This window comes from Pelodiscus sinensis, chromosome 22 (assembly GCF_049634645.1).
Source record: "Pelodiscus sinensis isolate JC-2024 chromosome 22, ASM4963464v1, whole genome shotgun sequence".
NCBI lineage: Eukaryota > Metazoa > Chordata > Testudines > Trionychidae > Pelodiscus > Pelodiscus sinensis.
Window position 1 is genome coordinate 21,506,044 of NC_134732.1, and position 15,091 is coordinate 21,521,134.

At 38.8% G+C, this 15,091-nt stretch overlaps 1 protein-coding gene across 5 annotated transcripts in view; it reads right to left on the minus strand.

The window, feature by feature from the left end:
• Positions 1 to 15,091, minus strand: part of CNTRL (centriolin) — a 62,789-nt gene that overhangs the window by 7,124 nt on the left and 40,574 nt on the right. For all 5 annotated transcript variants that reach the window (XM_075905469.1, XM_075905471.1, XM_075905468.1 and 2 more), the window contains 17 exons: positions 14,579 to 14,771; positions 14,040 to 14,350; positions 13,119 to 13,327; positions 12,724 to 12,916; positions 12,169 to 12,299; positions 11,878 to 12,018; positions 11,646 to 11,772; positions 10,514 to 10,678; positions 8,061 to 8,220; positions 7,080 to 7,195; positions 6,522 to 6,739; positions 5,965 to 6,122; positions 5,611 to 5,684; positions 4,767 to 4,955; positions 3,035 to 3,260; positions 2,056 to 2,261; positions 1,589 to 1,729 (listed from right to left, as the gene is read on the minus strand). In XM_075905469.1, coding sequence (XP_075761584.1) covers positions 1,589 to 1,729; positions 2,056 to 2,261; positions 3,035 to 3,260; positions 4,767 to 4,955; positions 5,611 to 5,684; positions 5,965 to 6,122; positions 6,522 to 6,739; positions 7,080 to 7,195; positions 8,061 to 8,220; positions 10,514 to 10,678; positions 11,646 to 11,772; positions 11,878 to 12,018; positions 12,169 to 12,299; positions 12,724 to 12,916; positions 13,119 to 13,327; positions 14,040 to 14,350; positions 14,579 to 14,771 — 2,958 coding nt within the window. The remainder of the gene's footprint in view (positions 1 to 1,588; positions 1,730 to 2,055; positions 2,262 to 3,034; positions 3,261 to 4,766; positions 4,956 to 5,610; positions 5,685 to 5,964; positions 6,123 to 6,521; positions 6,740 to 7,079; positions 7,196 to 8,060; positions 8,221 to 10,513; positions 10,679 to 11,645; positions 11,773 to 11,877; positions 12,019 to 12,168; positions 12,300 to 12,723; positions 12,917 to 13,118; positions 13,328 to 14,039; positions 14,351 to 14,578; positions 14,772 to 15,091) is intronic.

The following is a 15,091-nucleotide window of genomic DNA, read 5'->3' on the forward strand; positions in this document are numbered from 1 at the left end:
TTTACAGACAACTGTAAGCTACCTTCAAAGTTCCTTTGAGGTGCAGACTAGCAATATTAAAACAAAAACATTCAATTCCCTATCTTCTCTCAGTCCGCCTGAACTGCTGTAAAAGTACTGATGGCATTCCTCTCAAGGCGCACTCTAATCAAAATTAGCAGGCTAGGATAGTTTGTCAATATAGCAATTTTATTGGCTGAACACTATAGCTTAAACTAAGCAGTGAAATCAGTGAGACTGCATTTTTGTGGGATTACTGCACACTTTTCAAATGTAAAGTACAAAAAGAAAGTATCTAAAACTGTCAATCGTTTTTTAAAACAAGTTTTGCAGAGTTTGTGACAATCTAATATATAAAGGAGAACGTTTGTAAGTTTGTGCACTAATAACTTGGACACTATAAGAGCTACCGCAACCAAACTGCATGGGATAACCTTTCATCCAGGAGAAGGTTTTAAGGTACTTTTGGACCTGATTTGGCCCGAGCTCAAGCTGTAAAAATTAAAAAGTAACCTGGCATGCTGCAGGGGCTGCCCCACCCACCCTAAGTCCCATGCCTGCCACCTGCAGCTCCCAGCGCCATCTGGGACTCGCCCCTTCCCGCCCATGAGATTACATAAGCGACCCTCTTCTGCCACTCCCTCCTCTCCCCCTCCCCACCCGGTGCCAGCACAGTGCCCCGATCCCCCCCGGGTACAATGGCTCGGGCACCTGCCCTGACCGGCACCTGCAGCCCTGGGCGTGAGCTGGGGCGCCTCTCCTGTGTGTAAACTCCCCTCCACCCGGGGTCTCCCTCTCCCCCCCCTCGGATGATGATGCGGACCTATATTTTAATCCCTATAGAAATCAGTGCAACTTTTCTACCATTCCAAAAAAAAAAAAAAAAAAGGTACTATTGATTTTCTACATTTTGTTCCTCCGGTTTCCCGAGCAACGCTGGGTAACTCCAGCTAGTTACAGCTAAAATAAAAAGCCACATGCATATACTTAATGGGCAGACACATGACATGACTGACAGTTAATGAGGTTTCCGTTTTCCCAGAGTTGTAAAGCAATTTCATAGTTATACTCTCAAATCTGAGCATCAAGAACACTCTCCACTTCACTATGCTCTAAGCATTTCACTGACTAGTTTCCTATCAATAGATGGCTCTAATGAATCTTTAATGTGTAAGAATTTTAATCAAACCATTCAACAAATGTGCCTGATTATGTTACTAGTACTAGTTTGACTGAAGTTCAGAAAGAGCGATATTAGGATTTCTATTCATACTGCCCATAAAGGCATGTTCACAAATCACATAAATTTCTTTTCCAAAACCAATAATTCTTCTTCTTGAAGGCAGTTAGTGCCTAATCCTATAGATCATGATCTCAATGCAATTTTTGCGTAAGAATGGACTGCAGTATTAGACCTTCAGCAGACTGTGTGCTGGTTGGACGTTTTAAATGCATTTATTCATGCTAATAATAGAAATGAACACAGGCATTAAAAATTAAAATTAACTAGTCTGAAAATACATAAGTTTCCATGCAAAAACTTCCCACTGGAAAAGAACAACAACTATGATTAGGTAATAGACTATACCTGTATCTTGAGATCCAAATAATCCTGTTGCATTTCACCTAGTTCCTTAATCAGGCGTTTTGCTCGTTCATGATTATCATGTGCCACTCGTTCTACTGATGCCATTTCTTTCTGCAAAAAACTGTTTTCGTGCTCTTTCTCCTAAGATATAAATGTGAAAATTGCTGAACTTTATTCTTTTTCCCTAGGGACAAATTCATTTAAGAAAACAAACATATGTCTAAATATAAAACGTTTTCTCTGTCTTAAAACGGTGGTATTGTACACTGTTAGAACATACTAACTGGGATCAGCTAAGAAAGTGTCTGGGGGCATCACAGGAACAGTAAAGTCCAAAAGAATGATTCCGAACTGATTGCCTGAATTGTATCCTGTAGACTCAACAAGACATACAGGATTTTTCTGTTTAAAGAAAAATGCAAAGTAATTCAAATTGTTCTTTGTATAGCAACACAATGAAAACCTACATTAAGTGCTCTCTCAAGCTGGGACCTTTGGGTTTTCATTGCTTCCTTCAGACCTGTGATTTGTTTTTCTGCTTTTTTCCTCTCCGAAAGGATCTGATTTTGGAGGTGATTTAGCTCAGCCTTTGAGAGTTCCAGTTCTTTCTGGAGGGATAAAAACTCTTGGTGTTTTTCTTGTAACTGTGTTTCTTTTTCTGAGAGCTGATGTCCTGGAATTAAATAAAAAAAGCTTTAATCATCAGAAAGTCAATGTATCCACTCACACTGGGTATATGGCATGAACTTCAGAATTATCTTGGCCAAAGGTTGGCATGGGATGGGGAGAATGCAATAAATGCTACAGAAGTCTTTAAAGTTTCTATAAAAAAAAACCGTTTTCAGGGACCCACGGAGTCTCCGTCCTGCTATGTTAACTTGTTGTTTCATGGCAGAGAAACTGCGAGAGACTGAAATGATGCTACTAACTTCTATATTATATTTTTTAAAAGTCACATTAAACTCTTGCCACTAAATACTGCAAGAAGATACTGAAATGAAATTCCAGCTGTCTTTAGTGGCCAAAATAGTATTCAGATAGATTATTCTCCAAGTATCACCAAATGCCTTTATGAGATCATGAAATTCCTTTCAATCCTATTTAGTTTACACTTCTGCACTCTTGCCTTGCTATTTAACAGAGTAGAGTAGGAATCACTTTTTCCTTCTGTTATATTCATGCTGTCAAGATCAACTATGACAATTCCTATCGTACTTTTTTTCTCATTTTTATGAACAATGTTCTGCTAAACAAACAATAAAACTATGCCTATCAAAATCAACCTGGGAAGTCTCAATCCAATGAGGGAAGCCCAATCAATATTTATTAAGACTCTGCTTCAGTAGCCTGATGCAAAGCCAATAGAAAGACTCCCATGGACTTCAGTGGGGATTGGATCAGCCCTCATATGATACAATAGCTATAAGCATGTAAGTAGTATCTTACTGGTTTTTCTCACTGTTTCTTCCAGTGCTGTACACCAGGTCTCCTCCATTTCCAGTTTCTCGACCCTTTCTTCTGCCAATCTTACTTTAGCTAATGCCTGCTCATATTTACTTTTTTGATCTGTCAGTTCCTGTTCCAAGAGTTGTTTTTGATCTTTCAGTTTAGCTGTACACGCTTCTATTTTTTTTTCTTCACGAACAGTGTCTGCCTGGAGGTGTTGAAGAATCTTCAAAAGACAGGGTACCAAGAGTTAATTTTTGTTGAGATAGTTGAGTAGTATCAACGAAACAATAGCCAATACCACCACCAGACATTACATTAGAGAAATAATACAGGGAGGCAAAGTCAGAACTGGTGTCAATTCAAATGTTATCTTCACACTAGCTATCAATTTGGGAAACACAGAAAATAATTTTCTTTATGAACATGAGCTAGTCCCTTCACTTTTCTTTTGCTTGTTCCTAATATTTAAAGGATATCTAGGAAAATGCATTTCTCCATCATTTACTCCTGCTTTTAATTACAATACGAAAGTAATGTCTAATTGTTAAGAAAAAGGGTAATCCTCTTTTTCTATTTTTTTTATTTCAAAATTTTCCCTGAAAATGGTATGTTTTCATTTTCTCTATACATAAAATCTTTAACAGGAGTTCAGTCCCCCCTCCATACTGCTCATTAGCCTGGATACTACAAAGCTGGATGTTTGTAAATGACATTGGTCTTCATAGTTCTCTCTCATAGCTGTGGAGTGACACAGCACTTCAATAAGCTAACTGCTGACTCAACATACCACTGCTAATAGCATTCTCCAGATGCAGATATTATTGTCCATGAAACACAACTGTTATTTATTTCAGTAACATTGTGGCTTCTACACATGGAAAAAAATAACTAATGAGAAATTGGTTTGTAATCTACTTGTAATACACACACCCCCACACACTTCATCTGCAGCTGATGAACACACTCAGCAATGTGGCGTGGAAGAGCGATGTAAAATATGGTATTCAGGAGAACTGATGTCAAAAGAAATAAAATTCACAATTAAAAAAAATTGTCTTCAACATGTATCAAATTCCAAGTAGCTTTATAGGTTGTCAAAATATGAAAAGGAAAAATTCATTTTCCTGGTTTATTTAAAAAAAAAATTATGTTGAAACTCAGTTTTGATCGGGTCTTGATTTTTCCCACGCTTATGCTCTCACAATGGTAAATCAGCAAGTTCAGTTCTTTGGTGAAGATCAGAACAGCTTAAGAGCTGCTTTTAGGTACTATCAAGAGCTGAGGATAAAATGATGAAGAGAAACCTCAGCAAGGAGCTATTTTCCCCTGAGATATTATCTACCTCAGCAGCCTGAAGAGAGGTGTGGGGTGAAATACATGCGGTGCACCAGCCTTCTAAAGAAAAATCCCCTTATACGGAGATGATCGTCCCATTGCTTTAGGACAGCTTTGTGCAGCATTCCAGCACAAAGTGGTCACACCCGCAGGGGAGAATCTGGCTCTTGTTGTTAATAATGGATTGCCACTGTTTTGCAGTGTAAAAGTTTGTTCCAGAATGTCAAATCTCATTCTCTCTTGCTATTTCTCTCTAAATAAAATTGATAGAGTGCGATATTAAATTATTTAACTCACGCCTACATTCTATTTGCCAAAGTAATTTTAGAAACATAGAAGCTTTGTTTCAACAGGTCATGCAGAGACAGGAGACAGCTTATCTGAATCTCTTTACCATTTCTTGTTTGGCTAGCTCTAGTGTTCTCTCTCCAATTTCTCCCTGAAGCTGCTGCAGTTGATTCTCCTTCCTTTTCTGTCTCTCTTGACAATCCTTATACTTTTTTAAACATTCACTGATGTCTCCTTTTAGGGTTGCCTGCTCCGTAAGCAACTCATCCTTGTGCCTTGTGGTATTTTTCAGATCCTGCATAATAGGTTAAATATGAAATCATATGAATTGTGATTCAAAATAAATTCTCTAACTATACATCGTACACAAAACAATCCTCTCATTGGGCCATAGTCTGTCACTTGTCATTGCTGATGACCAAAAGTAGCTGTTAAATGGGTTAAAATGATACGAGTTGTTAAATATAACTTTAAAAAGGTATACAAGTGAAGGCTCTGAACCTGCAAAATGTGCCAGGCAGATCCAGAGCTCCACCTCTGCAGAACTCCTTACAGGATTGGGATCATTACTATGTATCGTAAGCTGTGAAATTTATACTTTTGGCATGAATACAGTCACAGGTCACTTCTTCCTTCCATGTTTTAACAACCACCACCACAATAAATAATCTTGGAACCTACTTAATGTGGTATTGTTCTGCAAGAGACAAACTCATTTAGGACTTTTGTCCTCCTAATGAAAGTATAAAATATCTGAATCTGTCAAGGGTCACACCCTGGAGCTAATGTGCACAGATCCAGAAAGTGGCTGTATTATAATAAATATATGAAAAACTTTGAAACTGTGGATAACGAAAAAAATCATCTCTTGCATTATGTGTGTCTGCATTTTTTAAATGTAGTTCTTAGTTTTTGATTAAGCATCTATTTAATCTTCAAATAAAGCTAACCTGTTCTACCCTCTGAAGTTGTTGCCTGGAATCATTCAGTTCATTCGTCAATGTATCCAGCTCTTCTTTTTTATCTACAGAAAATAAAATATGTTTGGTTAAAGAAAAGAAAGTAAGTCAATTGACAATCCATGACTGAACTGTACACACACATGTATGTGTGTGTTATGCATGCACAGAGGAACAGCTTTGTATTATATTTCAAGAATGAGTCTAATAGAAAACTGTAATTTAAACAGTGATGTATTGCCTAGCATGCTATATTATATAATTGATATATATATATATTGTGGCTTTAAGTAAAAATATGAAGCTATAAATTGTCACAAATGAAATTCACAAAATTTTCTTCACCGTGAAGATGCCGCTCGATGACTGCAATGTCTCCACTTAGTGATTTTTTGTGTCTATTTAGTTGGTCAATTTCCTCTTGCAATTTTCTGACAGTCAAGTCCATTTTCTCTACATTAGACAGAGCAGCTTTGCTACTATCTTCAATAGCAGTTAAATTTCTGTAAAATGTGGGAAAAAAACCAACACATTAAGTCTGTTTAAAATATTTGTCAAGTTTTTTTAATATAGCTTTACTACTACAGGCCCCAAAGGGTTATTTGAGTTTTATGGGAAGTGGCATCTCTTGTACCATTTCCAGATGGAACCTGTTGCTTTCTAATGGTCTCTTACTGCACTGCCACAGTATCACAGATTTAGCAAGTGTTCAAAAGTGAAGTTTTAAACACAGCCGCTAGCCAAAGTAGGAATGATTGAAAGTCACTGCTACAATAATGGACTATACCATAATTTTTCCTTTCTAAAAAGGAATAGACTGTTAATGAGAATAAACGTACCCAGTAATTCTAGAGAACAAAGGCTCTCCAATTATTGATCGTTGAAAAGTTTACTTCACTCACTTTTTAGTTTGTGATAATTTTCTTTCCAAATTCTGACAATTTTCTTCAAGTTGTTGCTTTTCTTTTCTCAAAGATTCAGTGTTGTTATGCAGAGTGTGCATTTCAGAAATGAGCAGCTCATTTTCTTGCTGGTCTTTCTCAAGGAGCTGTCTCTGACACTCTATTTCTCCTCGCTGGCACTGGGACAATTGCTGGAGTTTCTCTAACTCTAGTTTCTCCTATAAAATAAGACACAAATATAGTATGTGCATAATAGATGCTAACACCACTTTTCTGTACATCTGCATAGTATTGCATAGCACCTTTTATCCACAAAGTTCTCAGAGTTCATTGCAGCCTGCATATACAGCACTATTCCTGTCACTAAACTATAAACAAAGAGGCAGACAGCTCATGATTTGACAAGTAATAATGAAATATATTGCACATTGGCACTTTCTACTGCATTGTGTTAGATCTAAGTGTGGCTCTTACCGAGGAAGGATAATGCAGTGGTTACGGCATGAACCTAGGATGTGGGAGACCAGAATTCAGTTGCCTACTCTGCCACACACTTACCTTTAGTAGTGTAACTTGAATCTTTTCTAATTCATTAACCTTCTGGCTATGTTGTAGATTTATACCTTGCAGTTCATTATTTTCAAGCTGTAACATTTCCAGAACGTGCTTTAGTTCTAATTGAAAGAAAGACAATCAAGAGATATAGGAAAATCGAAATGGTTGCTAAACTGCATTAAAAACAGGATGCATTGATATGAACTTTGTTACCAAAAGTGCCCTTTCTCTAATGGAGCTACTTCAGAATTTTTAAAAATTCATAGAGTGTAAATGACTTCTAAAAACATCAATGGGCACACTTCATGTACATTGAGTGATACACAAAATACAGTATTTGAACGAAACACTGTATTACAATGTATAAACACAAGAGGGCTCCATTCTGGCATTTTTAACTTTAGAGTGGCTAAATTGACTTGGCATGTAAGTTTTGGAGTAAAAAGTACCCTCGGAGCCTATGTTTCTGACTCAGGCAGCATTGCTGGTGTCTAGCTGCCTTTCTCCCACCTAGGTTCACAAACTGGGGAAGACAGGTAGATTAACCTTGTGTGCAGGACCTGATCCAATAGGTGTGCTGATAGAACAGGCATTGGGCTAGACAGAGAGAGGAGGAGGGAATAAATCTGTAGCCTGGTCCTTAGGGTGGTGGCAGACCGAGTGTTCAAGTCACCCTGCTGTAGTCGCTCTTTCATTATTTTTCTATAATGGAACAGCTTCAACAAGAGAGACTGAAGGAGCTCCTATCATCAAAATATTTTATAGCTCGGTGATTAGAGCACACATGAGAGATGGGAGACCTCCTATTAAAAAATAATGTCTTCCCCTTTGACATGTGTTCAATAAGAATGCTAATAATTTGAAACAGTTTAAAAACCAGGAACTGGCAAAAAAAGAAAAAGCAGGACTAAGTGTTCTTAAAAAAATAATCTATGTACATTCTAAGCCGGTGCAAAATAACGTATCATGGTCTCAGAGACATACCTGTCTTATGTTTAGTTATTTGCCCTAGTACTCTCTGTAGATTTTCTTCTTCTTTTCCAATGTCCTGTTTTGTGAGGGAAAGCTGTGTTCTTTTTTCATTTATTTCGACATCCAGATCTCCTCTTTGAGCATTCAGTTGTTCTAGAAGTGATCTTACTTCCTATATCAATATTACAGTGTTAAAAATCATGTTTTAGCAATATTACTAGGAATTTTTTAACAAGAGATTAATTCACTTTGGTGACTTGAAAAAAATTATTCTTTCTGTGTTTACTAATTTGTATTTAGTTTAGTTTGGATGATAAAAATAGACAAGTCAATTGCCGTTTAGCTCATGTTTTAACACAATACTGCAGTGTTTGGATTGCAAACAAGAATGAGTATTTTAATTGCAATTTTTTTTATTTTACAGGCCTATATAAATCTAACAATATCTCTTAAATATCCCTTAAATAAACCTAAAGAAAAAGCTTTACAAATATCAGTTTTGGTGCCGAATTTTAATTTCACACTACCAGGGCAGAACTGACAATCTGGGCCAATAAGATTTTTTTTCCTTTTTTTCTACCAGAAGTGTATGTACTACAGTTTAGACCTCTCTGGTCTGGCACCCTGAGGACCTGACCGGTCCTGAATGAGGAGGTGTGCCGGACCAAGGGAGGTCGCTCCTCTTATGACCTATGCTGCCCCATGGATAGGGTTCCAGCCCAACCCTGTTGTACCCGTCCCCTGGGGGCCCCTGGAGCATCACGCCCAGAGCTCTGTGCCCAGGGCTAGAACTCCCTGGCTCTGTGGCCAGACCTCCATGGAGGCTGCTGGAGCTAGAGCTCGCCACCCGTGGAACTCTGGCCCCATTCTGGCCTCAGCAGTCAGGGAGCTCTGGTCCCAACCCTCCAGCCCCTGCACTGGCTGCGGAGCTCTGTGGAGCTGCTGGGGCCAGAACTGGGCTGGAGCTCCTCAGCCAGGGCCAGGCACATCCCAGCCACTAGGACCAGAACTCACCACTACACTTCCCCCCGTGCTCCTGCCCTGCTGCCAGACCTCCCTGTTCCTGGGCTCTGTGGTCCAGAACATCCATGGTCCTAGTGGACCATGGATGTTGCCGGACCACAGAGTCCCAGTTTAGGGAGGTACAACTTGTAGTATCACCATTTTTGATGGTACTGTTATATGCAGCACATTTTAAACTGCCCATCCAGATTCATTTTTCTTCACCAACCATTTGTCATATTAACAGAAATTACTGGTTCTCAACCTGTTGCTGGGGGCCACTTGCAGCCCAATCAGCATGCTGCTGTGACCCATGTGACATCCTCAGGGCCATACAGCTAGTGTGCATCTGTGTGTGTACAGAGATCTGCATACATGGTCCACAATAGTAAATAGGTTGAGATTAGAACCACTGATCCAGACATGTCTGTTTAATAACACACAAACCCACTAACCAAGAGTAACCAAGACTGATTTTATATTTTAACTGATACTATTAATTCATAAAGCGTTAAAAGTATCAGAATTGCAATTTGGTGGGGGTTTTTGGAGGAGGGGATATTTTTTTGAAAGCTTCATAAAACATAAGGACATAAGAACAGCCATCTTAGGTCAAACCATAGCTCGGTATCGTGTCTGCTTCATAAGGAATGAACAGAACAGGTAATCACCAAGTAACCCACCCCTGTTGCCCATTCCCAGTTTCTGACAAACAGAGGCTAGAGCAGAGGTGGGCAATAATTTTTGAAGGGGGGGGCCCACTTCACGAATTTTGGAAGTGGTCACAGACTGCCCTGAAAGAGGCGGGGCCTTGGGCAAAAGGGGCCGGGCCAGGAGACTTCTAGTGCTCTGCCGCCCACAGACCCTGATTGGCCTGCGGGTGGGGGAGCATGTGAAGTCTTTGCCCCCGCCCTGCCAGGGATGCCTGGCACCTAGAGAGAACCGCTAGGTGTTTAGATCAGCTAGTGGTTCCCTCTAGGGACCACACACCCCATACGATGTGAGGAGACTTCCCGCGCTCCATCTGCCCCCAGCCCAATCAGAGGGTGCACCCCCCTCCCACCAAGAAAAGAAGGAAGAGTGCAGCAGCATCAGGAGGGGGGCCAAAGGGAGGCCTTCCCCTTGGGGAGGCGAGGTGCCTCCTGAACTGTGTCTCCCAGCGGCTGGGAAGGGCCTGGGAGCAAACGTAGTCTCTGGTGGGGCACATGGTTCCCTCCTAGCAGGGCAGGTAGCGAGAGACTTTGCACGCTCCCCCGCCCTCAGGGCGTGATTGGCCAGTGGGCAAGGGAGCAGCAGGGCAGCCACGGGCTGAACCAACCCGCTTGGCGGGCCAGATCTGGCCCATGGAAGTCCTGGTGCCCACGCCTTGGCCAGAGAGACCATTCATTTTAACTTTTTTTCCTTTCACTGAACTGAACTAAACAGATTAATTCTTAACAGTTTAACGACTTTTGAAAATTTACTTTTACTTGTCGTTGTTTCTGAGCAACTTCAGTCTCTCCTTCTCGAAGAGCTTCTTTGAGGTCTGCTTTCTTCTGAGTAATGCCATCTTGAAGGAGGTGCAGTTCTTCTTTTTTTTGGCCCAATAGTTGGTCCAAGACAAGTAGCTCTTTCTGGTTAGCTGCTACCTACAATATAAAAAAAAAAAAAAAAAAATCTTGGGTCTAAACTACTTTCACATCTACCTTAGTAGTAACTGACAGTTTGGGAAATTTTAAAGAGTCTCTTTCTTGGAACGTTTTCAAATTATTTTTATTGCGACAGCATTTAGCAGAACCTGTAGGAACTCTGATCCTCACTATGGCAAGCACAGTATGGACACAGTTTTTAAAAATAAAAAGTCTCTAACCCAAGAAGCTTATAATCTACAGCCCCAATCCAGAAAATGTTTATGCCTCCGAGTAACTTTTATGCATACGAGTTGCCCCATAGAGCACACTAAGATTATTTATGTGCAAAAGTGTTTGTGGGATTGAGCCTAAATTATTACTAGAAGCAACAGATGGAGATGGAGGTAGTAATATAGTCAGCTGTCATATTAAGATTGTTGCCTTAATAGCATGTTTTCCGGGAAAAAATAGTATTCAGTAATATGGAAGGCCCACTAACTAAGCATTTCAATAACACCACGTCTTTGTAGGCTTTTTGGTATAAAACCACAACATATCTTCAATTTTAATATATTCAAAATTGAGATTAACCTAATTAAACTAGGACTATAATTATTTCTACAGATAAATTGTATATACTGTTCAGCTATACTTTTTTGACAATTACTTGACAACAAAAAGTGCAGAATGAATGGCTCTGTCATGTACACTTCAATAGGATTTTGGTTGGTGTGCAAATGTGTTTGAACAGGTGTATAAACTGAACATACTTAGGAGTACGGGCATTTGGTATTTAATTTGTAGTATGTAACTAGCCATTTAACAATAGTATGAGCTTTACATTGAGGAGATATTGACACTAAAATAAATATACAAAATTAGGGGCTGCTGGCAAAAAAACTCCACCAAACCAAAACTCAGAACATAATGGATTCTATTTCTAGTGCATGGAGTGAATAGTGTTTTTTTCCCCCTTTAATCTTACCTGATCTTTCAATCTTTCCAGATCAGTTTTTTTGTCTTGAAGAATATTTTCTGCTTCTTTAAGAATTTGGAGATGATGACCTTCATTACTTTCTGCAACCTGAATATCTTCTTGAAGCTTCTGAAGACTAATGATTAAATATAGGGTTAAATTATGGTCAAGAAGAACATTTAAGTTCTCTCTTCATCTAATGGCAAAGTGAATGAAAGGCACGTTTAAAATAAACTATTACCTTTCAGTCAACATTTCTATCTTCTGGCTCAAGGACTGGAACTCTGAATCTCTTGCTGATACAACTTTATTGATTTCTTTCAAGATACCTTCTTGTTTAGTCTTGTGCTGTTCTAAATCTCTTGTATCTGCCTGAAGTAACCTGAAATACATTCATTATTTCTCATAATATCACAGCATTAGGTCTTAGAAAGGAACATCATAGTTTTCCAAACATGAAATACACTTTCTTTTGTTCCTTCCAGTTCTCAGATATACACTACAGAGCACCAACAATATGAACCAAATGTACCTTAACTGCTGATCTGCTTTCACCAGCTTGTTAGCCATTTCCTGGGCTCTTTGCTCTAGTTCCTCAGCATCAGTTTCAGTACGAGACAAGTGTTGCTTGGCATGATTATACTTCTGAATAGTCTCTTTGGTCTAGAAAATAAATTGAGGGTTTTTTAAGTTACTGAAACGAAAGTCACAGCAATTCCATTTGGTTGGGTCACTTAAATCAAAAGGCTTATGCCTAAATATGGCAAACTGGCACACTTGGTTTGAGAGCAGCTTCTTAGTAACGAGGAGAGAGGCATGATACACAAATATGCAAAAAATGAAGTAATAAAATTATAGTTTCCCTTGGCCTTTTAAAGTTCTTCAGAAAAACCCAAACATTTGCCCTTTTTTTTTTTTAAAGAATAAGAGTAAGAACTTGCCTTCACATCTCCCTCTCAAAGTAAACAATGAACAATTTTAGATTCAGATCTAATAGTCCATAGCTGCATCTGCCTTGATGAATAGTCTACCAATTTAAACAAAATATCTTCCTTAAGCCAAACAGATACAATACAGAACAATTTACTTTTCCCCGGGTACTTTCTAGTTCAGTTTCAGCTTCTGCAAGAAGTCGATCCGCCTCCCAGAGCTCTGCCCGTCGTTTTCGAAGAGTCTTTTCTATACATTCAATTTCATCTACAATATCTTCATGCTCTTTGAGAGATTTTTCTAACTCTAGCTCTGTAATAAGAGTGTCAATATGTCCTTCAATGAAGTCCCTAAAGAAAAGGGGGGAAAACAAACAAAACAATTCATTCAAAGGTTTGACCTATCTTTCATAGGGGTATTCATTTACAGAGACTACAGAAACATAAGATATGCATAAACACACAGTGGAATCATCTTTACTAATATATTTAGAAAAGTCTATAAATCTTTTAATAGGCATTCTTTTAAATGCATCTAACATACTGCTCTTACTTGCGTTTACTGCGTTTTTGCGCTGTCTTACGTAGCTCTGCTACTTCATGCTCCAGCTCTTCTCTTTCATGTAAGAGATCTTCAATGTTTTGATGCAATTTTTCCATCTCTTTCTGATGTTTACGATCAGATACTCCTGTCCACTTATATTCATGTCTCTGAGACCTTAATTGATATATAGTATCGTCTAGTCTTGAGATTTCCTTCTCCTAAATGCAGGGAAATACAAGTTTGAACCAGACTGGCTCTCCACAGCAATCCTCTATAATAAATATGTTCTTAGGCAAGCTGCTAATGTTGTTTGAAACTATAGGAGCTGATATATAACTGTGGTGTGGGACTATATAAAGCCTTTAATCTGTTGCCCTCAGAACCCTAAGGGAATATTTTACTCCTATTTTACACATGGAAAAATGGAGGCACTGAAGATCAAGAGATTTACTCAAGACATAACCATGCTCTAGCTGCAGGGTTGTGACTAAAGGTCACATTTTATCACTTCCTGGTCTGTGTCTTTATCTGCTGGGCCCCATGGCCTTCATTTGTATAAATCCAACTTTATATCTCCCATTCAGCAGACAACACATACATTCCTGTAAAATCTTTTGAAAAACATATCTTCTTTTGGAACCATCTCCCAGTAAACTTTTAAAGTCTAGATGATATTCTGTAGGAGCATATGGATTTGGTGAAACCCTTTTTATACTCTTCAAATCTGTAATCCATCCATTCAAAATGAAATGATTAGAAGGAACAATGAACCCTATGTTAGCTAGAGTAAAAATACGGAGAGTAAAGTCCATAATACTTGTATAGTTTGCAGTTTTAAAATGATTTTCAAAACCAAACAGAAGAGATACTACAAAAATGCCATCTATACTGTGTCAAGTATATAAAGCTGGGCCTGCCCTGTACACTTACCAAGTCATGATGCTCAGGCACATTGCAGTGAAGCACTCCAATAGGAATGAGAGGGACAGAAAAGTTGGCAGGGAGAGGGCCATAAACAACCTGAGCTCCAGCAGGAGGTGGTCCAAAGATAACTGTTCCAGGAGCAACTGGTTTACCATTGGTTGGTACAGGAGGAGGTCCATAAACTACAGTTCCCTGAGGTACAGGGACACCATTTGGAAGTACAGTATAAATAACTGAACCAGCAGGTGCAACAAAGGGAGAATCACTGGGGGCATTTATTTCACCACCCCCTTCATAATCTTCTCCATATACTCCATCTTTAGAGAGAAAAAAAACCATATTGAGTAATTATGCTTCTCCAAAAGAAAGGCCCTAATCATCAATTATGTTAAGAGTTCAGATTGAATAAAAAGCTTAGCACTAATATATTTTTTTTAAATTCAGTGACTGGTAGTCAGAAGATTCATTCTGAACTTAAACTTTAACTGAAATAAATAAGCAGTTTATATTTTTCTAAACATTTTAGTATGTTCAAACTAATACACCTTTATGGGACTGCGATCTGGACAAGCTACTCCTGACTGGGGAATAAACCCAGCATCCTCTTGCAGTGGGTGAGTCACAGTCTTCCTTCCTGATTTGCCTCCCTTGACAATGCCCTTTTCTAACTGGGGATGAAACAGGATACTGTAAGCCAACTCCAGAGTCTTTTGTGCTGTGAGAACCAGGAGTTGAAACCTAAAAACCCAAAAAGAAATGCAAGTTTAAATATTTTTTTCTTTCTACAAGTAAAAAATATTGAAAAATAAACATCTGAGTATACATGTTTGCAAACTCGTCTTCAGACAACTATATGATGATTATATGGTGCTTTGTACTGTTTCTAGTGGAAATACTGCTTTAAAAGACAGCAAAGTATTTAGTTGTTATTATGTCCATGTAAGCCTATGTGTGACTGGCACAGGGTTGTTACAAGCTTACAAGATGGAAGGCAGACAACAGACAAGATAATCTCTACAAAACAATTATCCGCACTTTGAAAAAACAGGAGAACTTGT